The sequence below is a fragment of the Hevea brasiliensis genome, chromosome 17 (assembly GCF_030052815.1).
Source record: "Hevea brasiliensis isolate MT/VB/25A 57/8 chromosome 17, ASM3005281v1, whole genome shotgun sequence".
Lineage (NCBI taxonomy): Eukaryota > Viridiplantae > Streptophyta > Magnoliopsida > Malpighiales > Euphorbiaceae > Hevea > Hevea brasiliensis.
The window spans coordinates 6,623,452-6,647,931 of record NC_079509.1 but is presented as its reverse complement, the minus strand read 5'-3'; the positions used below and the strand labels follow the sequence as shown (position 1 = coordinate 6,647,931).

The following is a 24,480-nucleotide window of genomic DNA, read 5'->3' as shown; positions in this document are numbered from 1 at the left end:
AGAAAATTGATGTAATTTTACAAAAAAAAAAAAAAAAAAGAGGTGGGTAGAACTCTTAAGTCTTAATTTCTCTCTCATCTAGCCATTGAGAACCAGAAAACCACAAAGGGCACCAGGGGGTCCTCGAGATGCCCGACCACAGCAGATAATCAAAGGGAGTAAAAGTATATTTGATATTATTATTGAAAATTTTATTTTTTTAATACATTAATTAAAAGTATTAAAAAATAATTTAAAATTAAATTTAATAAATTTTAATAATAAGAATAATAAAATAATAAGATAGTTTTTATTAAACTGATTTTTTTAATGACATCTAAAACGGTATTTTCATTCAAAACAGTAATTTAATCCCTACAAACTTAATGTCAAGTAGACACTAAGGCTACATCGAGCAAGTCACACAAAAGTACCCTTGCTGAGAAGCTTCCAACCTGTAAACAAAAACCCAGGTAAAAACTACATGTAAACCTCGCCCTGAGACGCGGAGGAAGAAACCCACGCTTCAAGTGGGGGGAAGAAATTCATTCCCTGTTCGAACAAAGAAAGACGACAAGGCCAACAACAAAAGAGATTAGATCTTTGAGAGGGAAAAGAATGGAAGAGACTCTCTTTAACAGCTAGAGAGAGAATCACTTAAAGCTCAATCAATGCAATTAATTTTTTGTAGTAAATTGACAATCTACCCTTTATTTAAATCAACATCAACAAGAACAAGCGCGCTGCGCTGTCTAAAAAGGGAAAAAAACTTGGGTGGATACCTATCATTGAAATGTTTGCAGTGCTATAAGAATCCTAATTTAGTTTTAGCGATACTAGACTTGTCTTGATTCAAATTGTACATAAAATAAGATCAACAAGATGAAAAACCTTTTATGATCTATTGTAAACACTCAATTATACATGGATGATAGCAAATCACAGATGCTTTTTTGCCTTTAACTCGTGCGTTATCACTTGTTAAAAATGAATCCTGTAATTGTCAAAAGGTAAGCAGTGCGACATTAGAATGCTACGGGCCTTTTGTTGGTTGGTAGCAGCTGGATTGATTCAGTCCTGAGGGATGATTTTAACCACCACATTAACAAAAGGCCCTCAAAAAATAGCTCGAAAGAGTTAGAATTTCGAAACCACCACTCGCATCTAGGAAAGGAATAGGAGCCAGAATTTGGCATGGAAAGCTTCATGGCAGAAGCAAGACTCTATTGCAATATGAAGTCACAATTTTACAATATATGACAGCATCAAAAAAAAAAAAAAAGGTAAATTATAACTCACCCATGACAATATGATGCCCGTTTATTATGAAAAGCCAACTCAAATACCAGAATTTCACCATCTGCCACCTAACTATTTATGCTTTCTATGGTGATATGAGTACAGCCTTCAAAACCAGCCAGCAATAAATCAACGGCGCAATTCCACTGCGGAGTAGTCATTTTAACAATGCAGACTACAACTATATTGCCAACTTTAACCATGCAGTACAAGCAACACATGGGCAAAGATTGCTTAGTAGGGCACCTTTCGCTTACACAATAGACAATACATCTGGCAATGACTCGGGAGATCCACTGCTACCATTGAGCACAATAACATTCCCATCAGAATCAACATCCACGATAACTGAATCACCCTCTTTGATATCTCCTGCAAGCATTTTCTCAGCCATGCTGTCCTCCAGGAGTCTCATTATGGCTCTTCTCAATGGCCTTGCCCCATAGCTTGGGTTATACCCTTCTTCAACCACCCTCTCTCTAAATCTCTCTGTCACCTGAAGTTCTATGTCTTTGACCTTCAGTCTGTCAAACACCTCCTTCAACATTATATCAGCTATGTCCTTGACCTCAAGCTTAGTGAGCTGCCGGAAGACAATCATCTCATCCAACCTATTTAAGAATTCTGGTCTGAAATATTGCTTCAATTCCTCTGTCACCAAACTCTTGATCCGATTGTAACTGCTATCCTTCTCATCATAATCAAGGTCAAATCCTATCCTCCTTCCTCCTTTCTCAATAACACTGCTTCCAACATTTGAAGTCATTATCAGAAGAGTATTCTTAAAGTCCACAGTTCTACCCTTGCTGTCTGTCAACCTTCCATCTTCAAGAATCTGAAGCATCATGTTGAAGACATCAGGATGGGCCTTCTCAATCTCATCAAAGAGTACTACAGTGTAAGGCCGACGCCGAACAGCCTCTGTTAACTGCCCACCCTCAGTGTAACCAACATAACCAGGAGGTGAACCAATGAGCTTGGAGACGGTGTGCCTTTCCATGAACTCACTCATATCAAGGCGGATCATAGCTTCTTCAGAGCCAAAGTAGTAAGCAGCTAGTGCTTTTGCCAGTTCTGACTTCCCCACACCAGTTGGACCAGAAAATATGAAGCTAGCAATTGGGCGATTGGGGTTCTTGAGTCCAACACGGGCTCGGCGAATAGCACGGCTAATGGCTTTGACAGCTTCATCCTGACCGATGACTCTCTTGTGCAAGGTCTCTTCCATCTTCAAGAGGCGATCAGATTCATCAGTTGATACTTTCTCAACAGGAATGCCAGTCCAAGAAGAGACGATGTGCTGAATGTCTGATTCAGTGACAATAGGACCTACATCCCCTGCCTCAGTCTCAGCCTTACTCATCTCCTTGCCTTTCTCCACAATAGCTGCAATTTGTGCCCGTAGGTCCATTTCACGATCCCGTAATTCACCAGCCTGTTCAGGATTTTATGCATTGTAATTCAGTGGAATGGAATAGCAGATACCCACCACAAGGGTGAAAAAAAGAGAGGAGTGGATCAGAGAGGATTCTAGGTGTGCGTGCATGTGTAAGAAACCTTTAACTCTTCTCCCAAAAGCAAATGTGCAGTCCTAGAGAACTAAAAGACCAAGCCCAAGCAGCAAAGAACACACTACCTTTTCAAAGTCTTGGCTGCGGACAGCTTCATCCTTCTCCTTTGTTATTTGCCTGACCTCTTTCTCAAGCTCCCTAGCTTCCTCAGGAACCTGCAGAACAGATTGGACAATAAACAGCTTGCCAAAAAGTAAGGCAGGTGATGCCATGGTAACTGGAGTACAAGTTCATGCCTGTGCATGACGAAGGCGAACCCGAGAACCAGCTTCATCTATCAAGTCAATTGCCTTATCGGGCAGAAAACGATCACTGAAGAAATAAAATTAAATATGAGAAAAGAAGAAAACTTCTGCAGGATTCTGTTTATATCACCAAAAAAAAAAAATGAGAGAGAGAGAGAGAGAGAGAGAGTAAAATCAAACACAAAGGATTATGAGTTTATGATGTATTATGAGTTTATGAGTTTATGATGTATTTGGAAAATATGAATGAACAAATAACTAAATAAGAAAATTCCTAGCCCATATAATAACTTCCAAAAACAAATGAAAAATCTAAATCACAAAATTGAGAATTAAATCAAAATAACTTCCACATTTCTTTTTCATGGACTGCATCACAGCTGCAAACTTGGAACTAACCCTCATATTCTTGCAAAGTAGACTCCAAGAAACTCATTATCTGTTTCATGTATTCATATACGCAGCGGAAGAACAACAATAATGACTGTCAGGAAATCAAAGGGTAAGAAGAACAATCACACTTCAAGTTGACGCTTCAAAGGGACACTGATATACATGCATACTGACGTCTCAAAAGTATTGCTGTTTTCAAATATTTTGATGTCTTGCAAATTATTTTAACCCTTGAAAACCTCTCCTAGGCTTCAAATGATATCGTGAAAGGGTCTACAAACAATATCAACATATACATATTATTTTGTTCACAACACACGAGCATAAGCTATTACTCCTGTTATTAATGTCTGTGGAAAAAATATGACACACGAATAAGGTCTCCAAACAGAAATATTACATGGATCACATACCTTATGTATTGATATGACAACCGTGCAGCAGATACTAGTGCTTCGTCTGTGTAACGGAGCTTGTGGTGGATCTCATATCGCTCTCGCAGCCCTTTCAGAATCTCAATTGTTTCATCAACTGACGGCTCAGGCACTCTGACTGGCTGGAATCGTCTTTCTAAAGCAGGGTCCTTTTCAATGTGCTTTCTATATTCATCCAATGTGGTAGCTCCGATACACTGGAGAAGTTAAAGATAAATATTAAATTTTTTGGACATAGTTTCAAGTGCAAACAGATTACCAACTAGACCACAGAATTGGAAGGAAGCATGCTATGATTAGCTTTTTTTTTTTCCCCCCCTCTTGTAGTTGCACAAGAAAACAATTCAGGAAAGTAAAAGAAAATTCAATTTATGGTTAATTGTGACTGCCACAATTTGATCGGTATGACAATATGGGTGCATGATATTCAAATCCAAAAGTTACTCATTCTCAGCTCAAAACTAGTTGAATTATTTTCCACCTTTTATCCAAAAGAAAACAAGCATACTAAAGTTACCTGCAATTCACCTCTCGCAAGAGCTGGTTTCAAGATATTAGCAGCATCAATTGCACCTTCTGCTGCTCCAGCTCCAATTAATGTATGCACTTCATCAATAAAAAGAATTATTTCATCACTTTGTTTGATTTCTTCCATTAGCTTCTTCAATCTTTCCTCAAACTCTCCTCGGTACTTAGTTCCAGCAACTAGAAGACCCATATCCAGGGTAATAACCTACATCACAAAAGTATAAATACATAAAATAGATACACACACACACACACATACACACAAATATAGTTAACAAGTTTTTGGTAACAATGACACTAATGCCATTTCTCAATTTTTTATGGTTACTATCTAATTGGGAAAGAAAGAGAGAGAAAGTGTAAGCCAGCATGTGAACATGCACGTGCATGTGCAACAGATAGAGAATTCATGTCCCAGTTAATTTAATCCCTCCTGTCCAACACAATCAGGACACCCATCTCAAGCATTTTTTCTCAACTCTGAGAGCCATGTATGGATGATAAAACCAGCAATCATTTACAAATTACAGAGTGCAATGTCATAATATGTCATAAAGGAATTAAAAGCAACTTTAAGGCAACAAAGTAGATGATTTGAAACCATTGTATAAAATGTAGATGTAAAAGAACATTAAAAATCCCAATTTACAAATTGCATTTTTAAAACAGAAAATAAAGCAACAATATCAAATCTAGTGTTTCAGAGGCCTACACCAGAACCATTTTTATTTCTAAATAATTTCTAGTGCCAAAACAATGAAGGAGCACAAAAATCATCTACACCTGAAGGCCCTGAACCATTTCAAGATATCGAACCAACACTCACCTTCTTTCTCTCAATTGTTTCAGGAACATCACCACTTGCTATACGTTGAGCAAGACCTTCTGCAATTGCTGTTTTGCCAACACCTGGTTCTCCAATAAGACAGGGATTGTTTTTAGTTCGCCGACCCAAGATTTGGATGACACGTTCTATCTGTGGCTGTCTTCCAACAACAGGATCCAGTTTACCCTAAAAGGAGAAAGAAATCCACTAAAAACGACACTCCAGATTATGTAATAGCGTAAGCGAAATGGATTATCAGTTCACTTACCTCCTCTGCTAGCTTGGTCAGATTAGTTCCATACTCTTCAAGCGTAGGCATCTTATTGCTGCCACCTCCTGGTCCAACAGGAGCAGGAATATTTTCTGTGCTTTCACCCACCATGCGAATGACCTAATAGAAATGATGAAATTTTTATTTCAATTAACTTCCAATATTGCACAAGCAATTACAGAATTCTACAAACACTCACAGTTAGGTTGACCCAACTCTCAGATGTGCATTAGTTACCTGTGTGCGGATGTTGCTAGTGTCAGCACCCAAATTCTCAAGGACACGGGCCGCTACACCTTCACCTTCACGTAGCAGCCCAAGAAGCAAGTGCTCAGATCCAATATAGTTGTGACCTAAAAGATTCATGGAAATCAGAGTTTTCTAGTTATGATAACCACCACTTAAAAAATAAAAATAGAGTGAAAGCAAGCATTTGTGTGGAGATTTATGCAATGGTCAGCACACATTCCATGAAAGTTTTGAAAATTCATACATGAATTGGATATAATAAGAAAACATAGGTTGAATGGCTGTGTTGGCATTTTAAGATTAACATTTACTGAATTTAGTATATATACACATGCACATCCAAATGAAACAAGGTTTTCAACTTAGAGGCAAGCACTATAATCCAAGGTGCAACCCATAACCATTGCCAAAAACCTACTTTGCAGTACAAAGGAGAATTTTGCAGCACCTTTTTAGGCCCTAGTTTGAAAGCACCATTTTAGGCCCTAGTTTTAAAGTCCATGTCAGAAAGAAAGGAAGAGAAGGGAAGAAAATGAATCCTACCAAGCTGGCGGGCTTCCTCCAGTGAGAGTTCTAACACACGCTTTGCACGAGGAGTAAATGGAATTTCAACAGCAACAAATCCACTGCCCCTCCCTATTATCTTCTCTACTTCTACACGTGCATCCTTAAGATTGATTCCCATAGATTTGAGCACCTTAGCAGCAATACCAGTTCCTTCACCGATAAGACCCAACAGGATTTGCTCTGTGCCAACGAAGTTGTGACCAAGCCGTCTCGCTTCCTCCTGGGCAAGCATAATTACTTTAATTGCTTTTTCCGTGAAGCGTTCAAACATAGCCCTAGGTAAAAACCGCTTAGCCTTTTGTTGCCTACGGGACACTGTGATTGCAACCCTGGAATGGAAATCTTGTCCAGATCTTAGCAATGTATCTAAACAGTTTGAACTTCGTAGACCTGAGTATCCTCTCAATGTCAATGTTGGTGATCGTGAACTACACATCATTTTGGTGGTCGCCCTTCTTGATGTTTCGGATTCTAGAGATTGGCCATGCTTCATACCAGAAGCTATAGCAGGAATATTAGTTGAATGAACCAGAAGCCTTGCCATGTGATATCCCACAAAAACAGTCTGCATTGCATTATTTTGCATCTTAGGGGAAAAAGTTACATTATATAAAGAGAGAAAGAAAAACCTGGGACTTTGGAAGCACATACACAAACAATATATAAATCATGATTAAAGGAAAAATAGTTCAAGATGCAACTTTTGATCAAATGACCAAGATCAATTAAACAGTCATGCCCCCACAAAGGGAGCTATTAGAAAGTAGAAAGCACAAGTAGCCTTAAAAGGCATTAATATCAATCAAACAGAATAACTATCAATGCATAAACTGAAGCTTCTTCATCACTTAACACCTAAGAGGTTTACATCCTTTCATTTCACTTCAAAAGAAAAACTCAGATATGATTATGACCTAAATACATTACTATTAGCTTTTAAAACTATAAATTCACTCTTAAAAAGCAACTAACATCAAATCAAGCACGCAAACATTTCAGTAAAAAGAAAAAGGTACAAGTGCCACTTGCCTTTTCAGAAGGCAAAAACCAACAAAATGAAACACAATAATCCACCAATCTATATCCAGGTGATGAAATCTAGTAAAAACAAACACTACGAGTTCCACACACAAAGAGAGAACTGAAATATAATAAGGATATTATCGGAGATTAATTAATTAAAAATTAAAAAGGGAAAAAAAACTAATTTGAAGTATTGAAAAAAAAACACATATCTAAATCAACAGCAGGTCAAAAACCCTAAGCAGAAATGCGAGAAATAAAGAAATTAAACAAGCTTACCTAAAATTACAAAGACAAAAAAGGAAGCACAGAAGAACAATCAAGAAGAAGAGAAGTGAAAATAAAAATCCAAATAGAGAGCGAGAGACCTGAAGGGGTCTTTCCTTTTTCTTCTTTTCCTGCGGAGAAGAAAGACGCTCTTTTATGGTCAGCCGAGAAGGAAGGATAGATATTAGATATACAGATGTGGCTTATAATATTAGACGGTGTTTTGTTACCCTCTCCTCTCTCGCTCTCTCTAGATTTTTTTTTTTTTTCTTTTTTATCCATTTTAGTCTTCTCCGTATCCGTACCGTATACTCCATCAACGTTTCATGGAACTTCACCACATGCCCGTCTTGATAATCAACCTCACTGGCCTCTCCACACCGTCCGATTCGCAGAATATTTCACGTGGGTTTATACAGTAAATTATTGACGACAATTAAAGTGGGTAGGGTCCGCATCTCTGTTTCTATATGCCTAATTTGCCCCTTTCTTGCTCCGTCGTTGTTGATTAGTCGTATACGAGACCTGAGCCTAATCTCCTTGATATTTACTTTACTGGACTTGCTATGTTCGCTCGAATTTGCCAGCCCAATAATAATACTATCTTTTTTTTTGAAAAAAAAAAATAATAGTAATATCGTTTTTTATATATATTTAAAAAAATTATTATATTAAAAAAAAAATAAAAAATTTTTTTTCATGTAAAGATTAAAAAGGTAAGACTCAAACTTAAATATGTAAAGACTAAATCACTCTATATAAATGTATCAATTTAACTTGCATTTAACAGAATAAGGACTATCAATATAAATCAGAAGTATGAAAAGGAATGAAAGGAAATGCTAGTTGGTAGATAAATGTTCATATGTGGGTGCTGAAAATAGCAACTTCCAAGAAGCAGGGCCTTACATCTTTTAGGAAACAGAAGGTAAGCGAATGAGATGTGTGGGATCTCCTATTGTTGGGAAGAATTGGGTCCGCCCCAAAATCTTGACCTTGTTGTTGTTGTTGGCAACTCTACTGGGAATCTCCTATTTTACCATCACTTCCTTTGTTTTTAGATAGATCCACTTTTGAGACGCAAATGCATGTAGCGTGCAAAATCCATTCGAAAAAATAAATAAATAAATAAAATAACAGACATATGTAGAGATTAATGGAATTACAAAGCCCAGAAGTTGGGCTGAGTTGGTTTTCCGCCTATGTAGAGTTGAAACCAATTTTATAGCAGGTGAGCATTTGTACAAAAGTAGCAAAACAACGCATCGCATGCCTATGTTATGTTTAACACAAATCAATTTTTAAACCAAACGGACCCTAAAACTGGACACGATGGCCTATTAACAGTTGTAGCTCAAGCCCATTATATATATATATATATATATATATATATATATATATATATATATATATATATATTATTGATGTTTTTCGACAATAACATTGTGAATACAAAATAGCGAGGGGTGGGGTGGGGTGGGGTAAACCCAAAATGAGGGTAGCTTTCAATGTCCCAGATTCACGGGGTTTACGCGAGAAAAATTAAAAGCTCTGTCAGTCTTTCCCAGGCCAGTAATCAACCCAAGGCCCAAACCAACACCACCAAAACTGAAAGTTATCAGGATTCTTGTCAGCCTCTTCTTTAGTATCAATTATCACTGGTTGGGCTTCTTGTGGCGCCAGACGTGTGATTTGCACGCAGTCCAAGTTTTAAATATTTTTTAAATTTTCAATTTGTGTTTATAATTTTTCGATTTAAAATTAACATAAAATCAAATAAATAAGGTAGCTATTGCTTTTATTTTTTATACTCAAATAAAACACCTTTACTAATTTTAACACTGTAACTAATTAATTATATAATTCTTTAAATTAAAGTATATATTTCACAAAATACAAATCAATTTATCTAAAATATTAACATCACTATTATGAAAATTTCTGGAATGATTTAAATCTATCTCTACATGAAATTATGATCTAAGAAAATTAATTAATGTCCATAAACTAAAAAATGAGTCATAACCCAATAACACAATATTAAATCTATCTTGATTATTAGATTTTTCTATTGTATTGATTGTTGATAAATTATACATAGGATTGAGTGAGTGAGCAATGTATCCTAAAATGGTGAATATAATATTAATAAATAAAATAATATTTAAAGAAAAATAAAAGAAAGGCGGGATGCAGTAACAGAAAATTGGAAAGATGGGAACGGTAGACAAGTGTAGGGATGGGGAAAGTAACGGTTGAGCAACCAAACCCTGAAAGGAAAAAGACAAAGTGAAGGCATTGATTGGGTTTATAGGTGCGGTGAAGTTAAAGGCTTCACGAGATACTTATTTGCTTCCTCTCTCTCTCTCTCTCTCTCTCTCTCTCTCTCTCTCTCTCTCTCTCTCTTATACTCTTATTCCCATATCTCCCGATGCTTCCCTTCATGCTCTAAATGTGCTGCTTCCCTCTTGCTAATTTTTTTTTTTTAATTTGCAATTTAAATTCCATAATCTAATCGTACAACCGGATAACATGGTTGCAGCTGATACAAGAATATAGTACAAATTTCTAAAATTTTCTTTATATTCGTTAAGAAGGTATAACTTTTAATTTCTTATTAATATTATTTAAATATTTAAAAAAATTAAATTAATATTTTATTTTATTAATATTTATATTTTTTTAATTAAATATTAATCTTAAAAGTTTATATTAATAATCACACTGTCACAAAAATAAAATTTAATTCTTGATTTTTTAATTTGTTATAAAATACATCTTAAATATCAAATTATGAGGTTATCCTTGATTTAATATCCTTTTAGGTTGTTGATTTGATTTGAGCGTGATGTCAATATTATAATTGCAATAAATTTCAAATTTTATGATATTAATGAAAAAAAATTATTAGTCTTGATTTATTTTATAGAAAATAAGTAATTTTTTAAATTTTAATAATTAATTTTATTATATTTAAAAATATTTATATATGATATAAATATTGTAATTAAATAATAAAAATTATTTTTATAAAAAATATTATATATATATATTATTTTTTAAAAAATAAATATAACCTTAAAAAAAAAAATCATATGGGTGGAAAGTAGACTGATGGCTTGACAACTAACAATTCTCCCGTCACATATATATATATAATGATAGTGTGTGTGTATATAATTGATATGAATTTAAATTTAAAATTATATCTTACAATTTTGAATATATCTCAAGACTTTATTTTTTTCTGGTAAAAAAAACGGTGAATGATGGTGGTAGAAAAAAAAAAGGGCTAATAATGGTGAGCTAATTAAAGATTAACCTTTTTAAGCATATTAATTATTAATGTGTAAGCTAGTTTTGGTTAAAATAAGGAGTGCCTCTAGCCATCTACTGGCGTGTTTAGTTGCTGATTTTGCCATGTGAAACAAAGTAACATGACTGATGATTATGAATACATATGACAAATGCTAATTGGAACCGTTCCCTTGTAGTCAAATCACAAATTTGATGTACTGTTAATTTGTTAATAAGAATGAGGCTTATCCAAATGAAAACAAATGCGTCTGAGAGCGAAGCCTGAAGCAGTGATTGGTGTAACGTTCAAAGAGAAGCCAACAAAAAGCCATTTCCCTTTTCCTTCTGCAACAGCCTCTTCCCTCTCTCTCTCTCTCTCTCTCTCTCTCTCTCTCTCTCTCCGTTCTTCTCTTTATCTCACCCTTTTCTCAACAATTTTGCTTTGCTTCCCTCACTTTCCAGAGAAAATATAACAGAAATCCAGAACAAAAATGCTATCTGGACTAAATGGCACTGTCTGGATGGAAGATAAAGAAGCACGAGACTCCAACACAAACAACAACATTAACAATAGCTGTGTTGTGATGGAGAGCAAGCAAGAGATGGGTTCGATTTCTAACTTCAAATCCATGCTCGATGTAGAAGACGACTGGTACGTCACTAATACTACTATCCATAATCATCATGATACTATCAGAGACATCACATTTTCACCAAATCTTGCTGAGCCAGATAATCTCTTTCTTCACTCTGTGGATTCCTCCTCTTCTTGCTCACCAACCTCCTCTGTTTTCAATAATCTAGACCCTTCTCACGTGCACTACTTTATGCACTCGAAGCCTACCTTATCTTCGCTCCTTAACGTTGTCTCTAACAACCCTTTAGAGCATGGCTTTGATTTGGGCGAAATTGGGTTCCTTGAGAACCAGGCAACTGCTCCTACAACAACAACAAACGCCTCGCCTTTGCTAAACAGGGGAGCTGGGGTCTTAGGCAGCTACATTGATTTTAGCTCAAATAATCAAATTAGCACTTCTAATTTATGCTCCGATCTTCCCTTTCCAACTACCTGCATGCTCCAATTGCCCGAAAATGGTCCAGGGTTAACAGGATTTAGGGGTTCTGATGAGAGCTCAGGGAATACGCTATTTTTGAATAGGTCCAAGTTGTTGAGGCCTCTTGAAACCTTTCCTTCAATGGGTGCACAGCCTACTTTGTTTCAAAAGAGAGCAGCTTTGAGGAAGAATTTGGGGGATTTGAGTGGGATTGAGATTGATAAAGGAAAGAGAGAATTGACTCAGTTGGGCAAAGAGAATGAAAAGAAGAGAAAAATGGGTAACGTGGATGACATTGTGGAGGATGTAAGCATTGATGGGTCGGGTTTAAATTATGATTCTGATGAGTTAACGGAGAATACTAAAATGGAGGAGATTGGTAAAAATGGAGGGAATAGCTCAAATGCAAATAGCAGTGTCACTGGCGGTGGTGTTGGGGATCAGAAGGGAAAGAAGAAGGGGCTTCCTGCTAAGAATTTGATGGCAGAAAGGAGGCGCCGGAAGAAGCTCAATGATAGGCTATACATGCTAAGGTCTGTAGTTCCAAAGATAAGCAAGGTATGAATTTCTTTTCCACCATTTTCTTGTGAATTCAAATAATGAGTTTCTTACTTCTGTTTTAGATATAACTTATAATTTGTTGTGTCAATGGCACAGAAATAAAAGATTATAGTATCTCCTCATCAATAAAGTTGTCGCATTAAACAGTCTCTTTATCTTTCTTCTTCCTTTTTTTAAATAAATAAATAAATAAAATGGGCAAATCTTATTATTTTGAATTTCATTGCCTATGTTTGGTTTTCTTTCTTCCTCTCAACAGTTCTTCTCTATCCTTGCCTGTCAACAGTTGTTGCCACATTATGTGATTTGTTTGCTTGTCATGGCCATACTTGTGCCTTAGATTTTCAGTTTATTTATCCTAAGGTGACAAATTTCTGATTTGTGACAATTTGGATCCTTCTGCTAGACACAACTATCTATTTAGTTTATTTGACATATAGGAGTAAGTTTAAAAAAGCAGGTTGGTTTGAAGAACTAAAACTCTTCCTAGCCCACCAAAAAATAGGAGATTACACCTGCTGTCTATGAATTTCCAGAGTTTCATCACATCAGAAATAGAGTGGACAACCTGATTGTTACAAGTTAGATCATAAAGCATGCCCAAATGTTCATCTGGGACTGGTAGGTTCCAGGATCAAGTTACGCATCATATTGTTTTTTTTTTTTTCAATTATAAAGTTAATCAATTCATAAAAGATAAATATGAATTATTAAAATTTCTGTCTCGTTTTATTTTCTTTTTCTTGGAAATTTCTTCTGTTGTTTTGTTTTGCTAATAATATAAAATCAGGAAAGTTACTGAAGAAACTAATTAAATAAAAAAATCTATTTTCCCAGAGTCTGATTTCACTCAAACTAGTGTCCTATTGTCAAAATCTGTGGCAAGTTTCAGCTTGGAAAGGAGAGTATTGTGAGGTTGTACAGATAGAATAGAAACTGTTCAGAAGTCCATTGTTAAAGAACTTGCTGACTTCTTAACAACTTTAGGTTCAAAATATCAGCAGTAGTCAGACCAGAACAGTGCCAAAAACAAACCATGGATCAAGGGCTTAGTAGTAATTAATTTAGTTTATGCTCTTCTCAAAACCTAGCTCATAAAAGGAATATGAATATCGTGCTGCTGTTTGAGAAAAGCTACTAAGTAAACACATATGGAGCTCTGAATTCAATAACACAATGTGAGTTATACTTGCAATGTTATTGTGGTGACAGATGGATAGGGCATCAATCCTTGGGGATGCAATTGAGTACTTGAAGGAACTTCTGCAAAGGATCAACGACCTCCATAATGAATTGGAGTCAACTCCTCCAGGCTCTTCTTTGACGCCTACAAGTTTTCACCCTTTGACACCCACTCCATCAACCCTGTCCAGTCGTATCAAGGATAAACTCTACCCCAGCCCATTGCCAAGTCCAAATGGTCAACCAGCAAGGGTAATTTTTTCTCTTATGCTTCTGGGATTTTATTATTGCCTCTCTTGAATTTTGCTTGTCCTGTTTTCTAAAACCATGACATTTAGTTTGTTCTTCTAATATGTTCTCCATCTCCACACCCAATATTCACAGTTCTAGATTGTCCTATTGACCAGAGACTTGGAACTTCACTTCAAAGTTCAAACTCCACTTTTTCCCCCTCCATCTCTCATCTTATGGATAAAGGAAAAAAAAAAACTGTTCAACTTCTTTGCTTTTCCATTCAGGAAACTTTTTTGGTATAGTAGCAGCAATTTATTTATTTTCTTTTGGATCCTCAATTTTAGCTTGAATAAGAATTAAGACAATGTTTCAATGCTTCAGTGTTGGTTTTTCTTTATAGGTTGAAGTAAGAGTGAGAGAAGGAAGAGCTGTAAACATTCACATGTTTTGTGGCCGCAGACCTGGTCTCCTGCTCTCCACCATGAGGGCCTTGGATAACCTTGGCATAGATATCGAGCAAGCTGTCATCAGTTGTTTCAATGGTTTCGCCATGGATATCTTCCAAGCTGAGGTGCATTTTCTTTCTTTGTCAATTCTTAATCTTGGATGTGAAGCATATAAAGCATATAAAGCATTTCGAAGCAAACTGTTGCTTAATTTTTATGAGCCCTCGCTAACCCAATCATGTATAAAAAAGTAGGTAAATAAGTTTATCTTTTTAACCCAAAGGTTAAGTGTGTAACAGGTGGCATTTGACATGTTGAATTGTTTTTGATCCATTTGATTTCGAAAATTAACCTTACACAATGAGTATCCAAGAGAAAAGTGTGCATTTATAATATCAAACTATTTTTTCCCCTTGGCTTGGTTTTTTGCATCTTTTCAAGTTATATTCCACCATGTTTGAATGTGCACAAATTGAGATTTGATTTTGCTTTGAGCTCATCTGGATATATATATATACACACAGTAGACTTGTGCCCTGTGCACGTGTGTAAATCCCCGATTAATGATGTATTTCTTTTTCTCCCCCAGCAAAAAGGGCAGGACGTGCATCCTGAGCAAATTAGAGCAGTACTCCTGGATTCAGCAGGCTTCCATGGAATGATATAGCGGTCTTGCAGAACTTGGAACTATAATTTTCTTTCAACAAAGAAAAGGTCATGCAGTAGTTATTTCTTTCATGCCAAGAGGTCATTTGTAATACCAACTAAATATAGCAATTTGCTACCAAGAATTCTTTGGAAGAATCAGAATTCTGTAATTTTCCGTGTTTCAATCTTTTAAGTGAAAAGCCCTTAATTCTGCTGGTAAAATTTCTATTGATTAGGAATCAGCAATACAGCAGCAGACATGATCAGACATCTTGAATCATTCATAGGCAATTAACACTAGATCATCGTGAAACAAAATCTCTCTAGTCATAGTGATGGATGCTCTGCTGGTAAAATTTCTATTGATTAGGAATCAGCAATACAGCAGCAGACGTGATCAGACATCTTGAATCATTCATAGGCAATTAACACTAGATCATCGTGAAACAAAATCTCTCTAGTCATAATGATGGATGCCGAACCCACGACCCTCCTTGGCTTAACTGCTGCTGCCTTAATTCTATTTTCACACTTCATAAGGAATGAACATTACTCCCCACATTAAAGAACATGACTTTGACCATACACATAAGAAAACAAAATATATAAGAAGATATTTCCGTTGCACCTTTTCCTACTTGATTTAGTTCTCATTATCGCAAGGCCTTATACCCACTGTAGTTACCCTTCGTCTCGCTATTGTACCAACTTATTAACAAAAAATTTAATAGAGACCGTCACATGAATTTTAAAGTGAAGCATCAATAAACATACAAAAAGATAGTAAAGACCTTGAACGTCGTTATCTTCTACAGTTTTACATCCCATGCAACAAATTCATTTTTATGTGAATTGGGCGACTATTGCCGCGAGTTTCAATCAGGCACAATGGCATTAGGGTCCTCCGATTCAATCTGATGATTAAAAAAACACAAACTACCCAATACCCTCCAACGGATGGACATATTAACAATCGCCAGCTAGTACCGCATGCCTTATCTTATTACGAGTGGGTACAGCTTTTCCCCCATCAATGGGACTCCCCACCAAAGGGAGCAGCGCACATGCAGACGCAGTCAAGGACCAAAAAACTCAAATCACTGGGGCCTCCTTAGGAAACAGTAATGGATCACTTCTTTCACGCGACCAATAGATTGTTTCCACATGCACTCAACATACAATTCATAAAAGCCCGTATCTATATTTTCCAACTCATTGCAACTTTAAAAAAAAATATTTGCATGGAAGCATCCGATAAATGAATAGCACTAGCAGTAAAAACAGATGATATTATATAGAAGCCAACAAAATGAACATTAGACGATTGTAGGCTTGCCCAAAAAACCACTAGGTGATGTAGAAACTTGCATTAGAAGGTAGGTAGGGGAGAGGCAAACACTATAGTATGTACAGGGTGCGATGGTTTAAAAATAAGCAGGGCCACCATTGCCTGCCTTAGCACAAAGGGGGTATATATCTTATGTATAACACCATAAAATACCAACTCCATTAACAGGTCCAAAATTGGGCATAACCATTCTTGCCATCGATTTCTGAAACACCCAGCCAGCCTGCCAATCTTATACGAGGTAGACTTGCACAGATCCCACTTTTTTCAGTCGAAATGGACATAAACACCCTCGCCCAGCATGCCTTTGTCAAAAACCTGACCAAAGAACAAGACTAATCAGACAGGAAGATATATACATATTCAAGGAAATAATTCCCATTCTAGGGAAAGAGGCATCAGAGCCACTCTTGTGTGCATCAATTACAAAGTTTTTCCACTTCAATATTGCAAGGATAAAAACACTTGCTCATAAACATGGAAAGTTAGCTAGAACCCAAGGGAACCTAACCTAACAAATTTCAGAGCTACGAGTTGGAGGAAGTGGACATTTCACTTCTTTTGTATCCATGCCCTCCACATCCAAGAGATTCTCATTACCCTTTGAATCTATGGTCCCTGGATTCATCTTCTGTACCTCCTCTCTGGTATAGATAAAGATCTTGCGAACCATGCCAACAAATTCCCTGATTTACACAACATTCATGGTTAAGCAAGGCCACAATCAGAAAGAAAAGATGCACACTGTATCTTAATTAAAAGAAAGAATCCTTACTGCCAAGGATCATCACCAACAAGCATCATATCGCCCTCATCATCAGTATACACAATCAGCCAATTCTTTTTGGGAGCCATTAGTTCACCATCAAATTCAAACAACCGATCCAATTCAGCAATCAACTCATTATAGTTGTTGAACTTGGTAAGATCAACAGATCTCCCAAGCGCAATCCCCTGTTTGTGAACCTGAAATAACAAAGAGAAACTTAGTACTTTTACAGCTGGCTGTAATCTAAAAATATAATATTGACAAATAAACGAGCAAAAAACCTTGGTACAACTCCTAGTTGAAGCATTTTGAAATTTGCCTTGATTGTCCCTTGAATGAAGTAGTCCAGCTTGCGACTGTTTCTCCTGTTCATTATCATCAGTCATTTTAGAAAACTTGGAATGTTCTAACCTTTGATCAGAGTCCAATACATGAAGCTGGTCACTCTGGGTATGTATACAACTAGCTGGCTCATTGAAAGTGTTTCTATGCAAAGCTACTGGTTCTGGCGCAACAGGATTACTAAACAAGCGAATGCCAAACAGCTTACACTTTCCATCTGTGGATTTCCCAGTCTCTTGTTCTTGTACCAAAATAGGTTTTGGCGCCAACTCTCTTGCATGAGCATGACTATCAAAATGAGATGGTGGTGGGAGGGGCATTAACCAGTTTCCATGAGACTGCTCAACTCTGCGACCATTAAGCTTCGGATACTCATTAAACGCACTACACTTGACATTTCCTCGTGCTTCAAAAGATATATCACAACCTTTTACAGGAACCTTTGAATTAGACTCTGATAACTTGAGGGAGAGGCCTGATGACATCAACGACCATGGACTAGGAAGATAGTTAAACTTGCCTTCCTGATCTAATACAAGTTTTCTACTAGCAGCTGTTGCAGTTTGATCAACAAAGGGTTCACCAAACCCATGCGAGAAATTAGCATGTGCCCCAAAGCCTGATAACAAATCTGTGTAGGTTGGCTTCTGCCACCCAGAGGGCATCCAGTTCTCTGATCCGTGTCTTCTTGAAGCAGATACCACATCAATCTTCTCATCATCTATGGAAGATGGCCACACTACAGATTTTTCAGCAGTATCAGATTCATTGCTCTCAGCAAAATTGCCTCTCAAGGTCGAGAATTCTTGACCTTGCAAGACCCTTGAATATCCACTTGACAGGTGAGGATCTACAGTCACTTTGGATGAACCTAACCCATAGAAGGGATTAAATGTGAATCAGACACCATTTAATCTAAACATAAAGATCCACAAGAATGCATACAACAGTTGAGAGGCTTCACTTACCTTCTCTGGTAAGAACAGAGGAGTCTGGGGATGAAGGAAACATATTGGATCGGGGTCTTTTAGGCCTGGGCGCAGGAAGGGGACTCATTGCAGGAGGAGCCAAAGAAGGCTCTATACTCCATGTTGAAACTCTCTCCGGGCGAGGTATAGTAGAAGTTTCATCCCATCTCACCTGGAAGTAAAGATTAAAACTTTATTTAGCACTTTAAAAAAATACATATCATACACCTCATAGTGCCTTGAATACTACCTTGAGGCATCTCCATTTGGATTCTCGCCACCTTTTGGGATCAGCATCTTCAATTCCAACAATTGTACCGGTAAATCTATAATAAGAAGAACACAGATGAATATATTGGAAATAAAAGCCAACCTATACATTAGGAGTAGAGAGGTGTAATTTGGAGAGGGAGGGAAGGGGTACAGAGAAACACTGAGGTCTACAAATCAAAAACCAACAAGGACACTTTAAATAACTGAAAAAAATGAAAGCAGCAAGTTCCCCCATAAAAACTCAACGAGCATAAGCCATACCTTTGCTCAGGAGCTTCTTCTCCTTCAAATCTCATTTTAAACCTCATTCCAATGGAATAATTGTTCTTGATAGACTCCAAGTATCGATCAACTGGAACAATGAACTCAGCTGGGCTTGTCCTGTAACAACATATTTATACTGGTATTTAAAGCCAAATAAATACAGGTAGGAAATTGCAAATTCAGTTGTCATATAATCATCTAATTGAGTTATAGAAATTACACTTTCAATATCTGTTACAACAATTTTGTAATGTGCAAACCATTTTATTCTTTGATTATCAGAACCAAGGGAAAAATGGACAAGCATAAATTTGCATTATCAACCACTCAAATCATAAATTATCCAACCCGAACTTAACTTACTAACTATGCATAGTGCAGTGAATAAAGTAAACCACATACCTTGGCTTATAATAAACAGTGAACATGGTTCCTGTAGAGATGGCATGCCATGCTGTTGCCAGCACTCCTAGATGCATGCTATGACTAGATATGACAGATGATGGAACATTACCCTGCTGCCTCATAGCACGTCTAACACCAACTCGAAGTTCCCCGTTCTCACCTCTACAAGTTGAGTCCAAAAACCACACGTTACTCCCATCCGTTACTTCACGAGTTAAAATAGAACAAGAAATCAATTGTAAGAAGCAAACCTTAAAAATATAAACGCATCACCAGCAACAAGCCTTTTGGAGCTAACAAATACACTCCATCCGCTCTGAAGTAAATGCCTCCGCGGTTGACCTAGTAATTAACAATAATCATGTAAATTCAGCAAAACATAAATAAAAAATGCTACAAGAAGAATACACTCCTTTCTCCTCAACACAAATAAAACAGTTCATTTCACAGCATACAAGAAACTCATAACCAAGCCGTTCATTCACGTCTGTAACCATTACCCCGAAAGATATGCCTGAAACGCCATTCATTACCATGCAAATCCTTGGCAACCAATTCCTGTGTGGGAGGTTGCCTTGACATATCCTATCATACACGAAAAATTAAACATCAACTCTTAAGTTCAACTAGTAAAAGTTATGCAGGCACCGGAATCATCAGTCACAAGCAGACTTGATACTAACCAGGGGCGGCAGACATTCATCTGCATGTCGTCTAAGCACAGAAAACCCACCATGGGTGCTCGTATCTGAGGCAGTTAAGGTTTTACAAAATGAATGCACATGAAATCGTGGTGGAGGAGTTGGGGGAGCCTCCTTGTCCACTGCACTCTCGTCTTGCTGACATTAAGAGACCATTAAACTATCAGTACGCAAATTCCAATTCCACATGAACCCCTTCATTCCTAAAATAACACAACCGCTAAACAATAATTAAAGAGCACTTACGTTGGGATCAGGAAGCAAAGTCACTTGCGCGAATACCTCATCGGTATCCGGTTCAGCCTAAAATCAACAGTTGCACCGAAATTAAGTCCAGATAAACAAATCCCTCTTTAAAAACCTTCTAAAAATCACCCTACCTTCAACTGGACGTTGATCACGGTACACAAGATCTTTGATGGAAGATCGTAAACTGGCACTTGCTGGTCCGCCACCTGATTTGTGGACGCCTCCACCTAACCCATTAACAGCAAGATAACAGCAAAAAGGTGGGGGATGAAAAAAAAATGAATCTTCTTGAATCATACATCCAATTTCAGGTATACATTAGCAACCAGAAATTTTTTTAAAGTAACACATGAAAAGTTTGAAAACAAAAATAGAAGCCAGAAATCCAACAGTAAACAAAATCAAAAAATCAACCCACAAATTAAAGGGAAATCCGTTCAACTTTAGGCTGTGATGGGAAAATTATTTCAAAAATAAGAATGGTAAAATTAGATTATGAAAATTGAACCAAACCTGTTCGATGTGTCCCTGAGGGAAGTAGAAGACGCGCTCTTTTTCACGAGGAACGGTTACCAAAGGACCAGCACAGGCATGCCAGAGCTCCGTGTAAAGCGCTGTTTCAGCCTCTGAACAACACGCGCCGCCACGTAGATAGAAAACACGAAGCAGAGCAAGGGACAAAGATAAATAAAAGAGTCAGATCACATCGAAATCGCCATTACATAACAAAACAAAATCTGCACGAATTTTTACCTCTTGCAGAGATGCGACGATTAGAATGACTTTGCTGTCCTTCCATGGTGTTCCTTGGGTCGTTGGGTTCGCCATGACCCGAAGAGAAGCTCTCTCGCCTTAAGTTTCCACCGTTACCCTTTATTGAAATCTCCGTAGAATCCATAAATCTCTCTTTGCTAAACTCAGATCTCACATTTAAACCCTCAAAATTAAAAGCTCTACTTCATAACAACTAAGAAAATCCCTCTCTAATCAACCGTTACTAACTTTTTACCACTTCTTTCTGTCTCTAACCTTAGTAACAGAAGCTAATCTTCAGTCTGAAGCGTATAAACTAAAAGTTACACATCTTCACCAACAAATTTGTTCCTTCAACCACCAATTTGCTTTCCTTCCACTCTCTCTGTTAGTCACTTTATCGTTCTTCTGCAGCCAGAACAGTGGTTCTTTCAGCTAGCTATTGCAAATTGCAGCTAAGCAGGTACACACAGTAGCCTGACGCCTGACCTCTCCTGTCCCCCTCTCTCTCTCTCTCTCTCTCTTCTATCTTCCTCAATATCTTGTCTCTCTCTTCTCTCTATCATTCTTGTCCGCGTAAGCGGTCGAGACTTAACCAGGGTGGTCAGAACTCAGAACTGCGTGCAATACTGCAATCATTTCAACCGCGGTCAATTTTTAACCAGTCTCTCTACAAAACCGGCACTCACCGGTTACTCGAACCTTTTTAGCCGGTATTCTCCATTTTGGACGAGATTAAATAAGAGCGACACGATCGCAGTTAATTAATAAAGGCTGCTTTTGTCACGAAACGACGTTCGTTTCGCTGTTTAACGTTATCCTGGTTGTGACAAATGAGAGCCCTGCCCAGGTAACGGCCGTTTCCTTTGACGTTAGGGGGAAAGCTGTTCTGTTTTTATGGGGAACTGGCTTTGTCGCGCCACAAACGATGTGAGACGGGTTAGGGAGGCAAGGGTTCTGTAGGTGCGTAGCTAACACCTGCCGGCGCACGTTACCATGATTCATTTTGTGTATGTAGTTTCTTTTACTAAGCTATGCTGCTGGCTTTCATGCGATCGGGGTAGTAGGGTTCCACAAGCCATGCCCGGTGCATACCGAGGCGTACCTTATTTTTTTTTTTTTGGTAAAAACCGTGACCTTTAGTATTGAGTTTCAAAGTTAAAAAAAAAAATAAGAAAAAAACAATTTTATATGTTATTAATAAATAATTTAATAAAATATATAAATTTAATTTTTAATATTATCTGAATGATATGTTTTAAAATATATTTTTTTAATAATAAATTTAATAAAAATGTCAATTATAAAATAATTTTGCTATATTTGCAAATGGACTTTATATTCTATATTTATAGTATTTGCATTGGCCTTATGCAGAGCAGATTCAGGATATAATTTGAGAGGGGTAAACATATAAAAAAAATTAATGCGATGATGGGGCAAAATTTTCTCTTTTTACGGGGATAATAATAAGGAAAGACGTATACTCTTTCAAATTTTGTGAGGCAGCGGAGGCAAGTGCCCTCATTGCTTGCAGTATACATCCGTCCCTGAATTTATAGTGTGTTTGAATTGCAAGAAAAAAAGAAAGGAAAAAAATAAAAAGAAAAAATTAGGATTAATTAGAAAAATTAATTAATAAAAAATATTTTTTTAATTAAATAAAAAATTAAATTATTTTTAAAGAATATAATTTTATTTTTTTAAATTATTTTTTATTTTTAAAATTTTAATAATTTTATTAAAATGTTAAAAATATTTATACATGTATAAAATAAATATATATTATTAATTTAATATTATAAATAAATAATAAAAAATATTTTTTATATGTAAATTATTTTTTATAAAATAAACAGAGCCTAAAAATTAATAATTTTTACTTTAGAAATAATGAAAATAAATGAAGAAGGAAATTAAGGAATGGTAAAAGATGCATATTATATAAACTCGAGACTTGTACAAAATTAATAAAATATTAATATCTAATAACTATTAATAAATATTAATATTGAGATTTATATAAAATTAATTAAAATATATATAATAAACACTTGAATTTGAATGTAAATATTTAATTATGATGATAATTGATCGAATTTTTATGGGTGTCTAATCTAACTAAAACTTAATATAATGATTTTGGGTATTATATAATTTGATTAAGGTATATGTATTTGGTATTAATTATACGAACCCGTTTATATAAATATTTAATTAATTATAAAATATATAATTTTTATAATAATATTTAAAAACTTTTATATATTTTTATTTTAAATAAAATAAATTTAAATATTTTATGTAATTATTAAAATTTTAAATATTAATTATTAATAAAAAATAATTTTTATATAAATTATTAATTAAAAAATATAAAATTAAATAAATTCGAGTATTTTTCATATAATAATAATTAAATATAGAATAAGTTCAAATAGTTAATAATAAATTTTAATTTGATTTATAACAAGTTTAATTTTAAGAAAATTAATTTAATTCATATTTGGGTATGATAATTTTTACGGATATTATATATAATATCTTCATCACACTTAATTTAATAATTATTAAACTCATTCTAATATAAATTTAAATTTTTTATAATCACACTTAAAAGTAAATTTTACTTTTTTTATTTTATCTAATAAGAGAAAAATTAGCTAAATTGAAAAAAATTAGCTAAATTTAAATTTTATCTTATAATATTTATTTCACTTATAAATAAATAAAAAAAATAAAAATTATACTATTTATAAAATCATTTTCCTTCGATTCTTTCTTTTCTATCATCCAAGCAGTATAATAATTATATATATATATATATATATCCTCACCATCTCCCCTTTTGTTTATCCTTTTATTTTTCTTCCAAAGTAATATTAATTTTTTTATAAATACAATTATATAGCTTTATCTTGATAAAGTTAATTATTAAAAAATTATATTAAAATTTAAAATTGAATAAAGCTTTGAATACGCAATAAATTTTTTTATATCCCAATATATGTTTTTGCTAATAAACAAGTTAATTCTCTGTATATATTTCTGCTAATAATAATTTTTTTATTAAAATTATCTTTAATTAATTATAAATCAAATCACTAAATTTAAATTTATGGATTAAATTATTATAAATATTAAAATTATATGAATTAAATTATTAAAAAGTTGAAATATAATAAATTAATTATAATTCTATTTCACTAATGACAAATTTTAATAAAATGGCTATTTTGTTAATATAGACATATATCAGGGTCTAATTTATTTGTTCTTAAAAATGAAGGGATTATGTTGTATTTTTATCATATCTTATGACTAACTCATAAA

General features: G+C 35.3%; 3 protein-coding genes across 6 annotated transcripts; 1 reads left to right on the top strand and 2 right to left on the bottom strand.

The window, feature by feature from the left end:
- Positions 1 to 1,167: 1,167 nt before the first annotated feature.
- LOC110637712 (chaperone protein ClpC, chloroplastic) lies at positions 1,168 to 7,917 on the bottom strand. Of its 2 annotated transcripts, none has more exons than XM_021788005.2 (10): positions 7,754 to 7,917; positions 6,339 to 6,927; positions 5,784 to 5,899; positions 5,544 to 5,666; positions 5,276 to 5,461; positions 4,439 to 4,654; positions 3,901 to 4,118; positions 3,086 to 3,161; positions 2,915 to 3,004; positions 1,168 to 2,713 (listed from the first exon to the last, which is right to left on the bottom strand). In XM_021788005.2, exons 2-10 carry the CDS (start codon positions 6,904 to 6,906, stop codon positions 1,532 to 1,534), a joined length of 2,775 nt encoding a protein of 924 aa, XP_021643697.1. In that variant the 5' UTR covers positions 6,907 to 6,927; positions 7,754 to 7,917; the 3' UTR covers positions 1,168 to 1,531. The 2 variants fall into 2 exon arrangements, with proteins under 2 accessions (XP_021643697.1, XP_021643698.1); XM_021788006.2 differs by having other exon boundaries at positions 7,665 to 7,832.
- A 3,299-nt stretch (positions 7,918 to 11,216) lies between these two features.
- LOC110637694 (transcription factor ICE1) lies at positions 11,217 to 15,297 on the top strand. Of its 2 annotated transcripts, XM_021787957.2 has the most exons (4): positions 11,217 to 12,562; positions 13,778 to 13,999; positions 14,382 to 14,552; positions 15,017 to 15,297. In XM_021787957.2, the coding sequence occupies exons 1-4, from the start codon at positions 11,441 to 11,443 to the stop codon at positions 15,092 to 15,094; spliced, it is 1,593 nt and encodes a 530-aa protein (XP_021643649.2). In that variant the 5' UTR covers positions 11,217 to 11,440; the 3' UTR covers positions 15,095 to 15,297. The 2 variants fall into 2 exon arrangements, with proteins under 2 accessions (XP_021643649.2, XP_057995890.1); XM_058139907.1 differs by lacking the exon at positions 15,017 to 15,297 and having other exon boundaries at positions 11,228 to 12,562; positions 14,363 to 14,552.
- A 1,047-nt stretch (positions 15,298 to 16,344) lies between these two features.
- Positions 16,345 to 21,777, bottom strand: LOC110637693 (auxin response factor 2B). 2 transcript variants are annotated; one of them, XM_021787956.2, is made up of 15 exons: positions 21,148 to 21,777; positions 20,908 to 21,020; positions 20,526 to 20,621; positions 20,392 to 20,448; positions 20,128 to 20,283; positions 19,945 to 20,029; positions 19,696 to 19,786; positions 19,442 to 19,606; positions 19,037 to 19,156; positions 18,753 to 18,828; positions 18,503 to 18,674; positions 17,474 to 18,405; positions 17,199 to 17,389; positions 17,024 to 17,109; positions 16,345 to 16,741 (listed from the first exon to the last, which is right to left on the bottom strand). In XM_021787956.2, the coding sequence occupies exons 1-15, from the start codon at positions 21,290 to 21,292 to the stop codon at positions 16,734 to 16,736; spliced, it is 2,493 nt and encodes an 830-aa protein (XP_021643648.2). In that variant the 5' UTR covers positions 21,293 to 21,777; the 3' UTR covers positions 16,345 to 16,733. The 2 variants fall into 2 exon arrangements, with proteins under 2 accessions (XP_021643648.2, XP_021643647.2); XM_021787955.2 differs by lacking the exon at positions 16,345 to 16,741 and having other exon boundaries at positions 16,935 to 17,109.
- Between the last annotated feature and the right edge of the window lie 2,703 nt (positions 21,778 to 24,480).

Coding starts and splice junctions, on each gene's coding strand:
- LOC110637694 (XM_021787957.2), top strand. CDS start 11,441: ATGCTATCTGGACTAAATGGCACTGTCTGGATGGAAGATAAAGAAGCA. Junction 12,563..13,777: donor TAGTTCCAAAGATAAGCAAG/GTATGAATTTCT, acceptor TTGTGGTGACAG/ATGGATAGGGCATCAATCCT. Junction 14,553..15,016: donor TGGATATCTTCCAAGCTGAG/GTGCATTTTCTT, acceptor TTTCTCCCCCAG/CAAAAAGGGCAGGACGTGCA.
- LOC110637712 (XM_021788005.2), bottom strand. CDS start 6,906: ATGGCAAGGCTTCTGGTTCATTCAACTAATATTCCTGCTATAGCTTCT. Junction 5,462..5,543: donor TGACCAAGCTAGCAGAGGAG/GTAAGTGAACTG, acceptor TTCTCCTTTTAG/GGTAAACTGGATCCTGTTGT. Junction 3,005..3,085: donor TTCGCCTTCGTCATGCACAG/GCATGAACTTGT, acceptor TCTGTTCTGCAG/GTTCCTGAGGAAGCTAGGGA.
- LOC110637693 (XM_021787955.2), bottom strand. CDS start 21,292: ATGGATTCTACGGAGATTTCAATAAAGGGTAACGGTGGAAACTTAAGG. Junction 20,449..20,525: donor TGATCAACGTCCAGTTGAAG/GTAGGGTGATTT, acceptor TGTTGATTTTAG/GCTGAACCGGATACCGATGA. Junction 18,675..18,752: donor CCAAATGGAGATGCCTCAAG/GTAGTATTCAAG, acceptor CTTTACTTCCAG/GTGAGATGGGATGAAACTTC.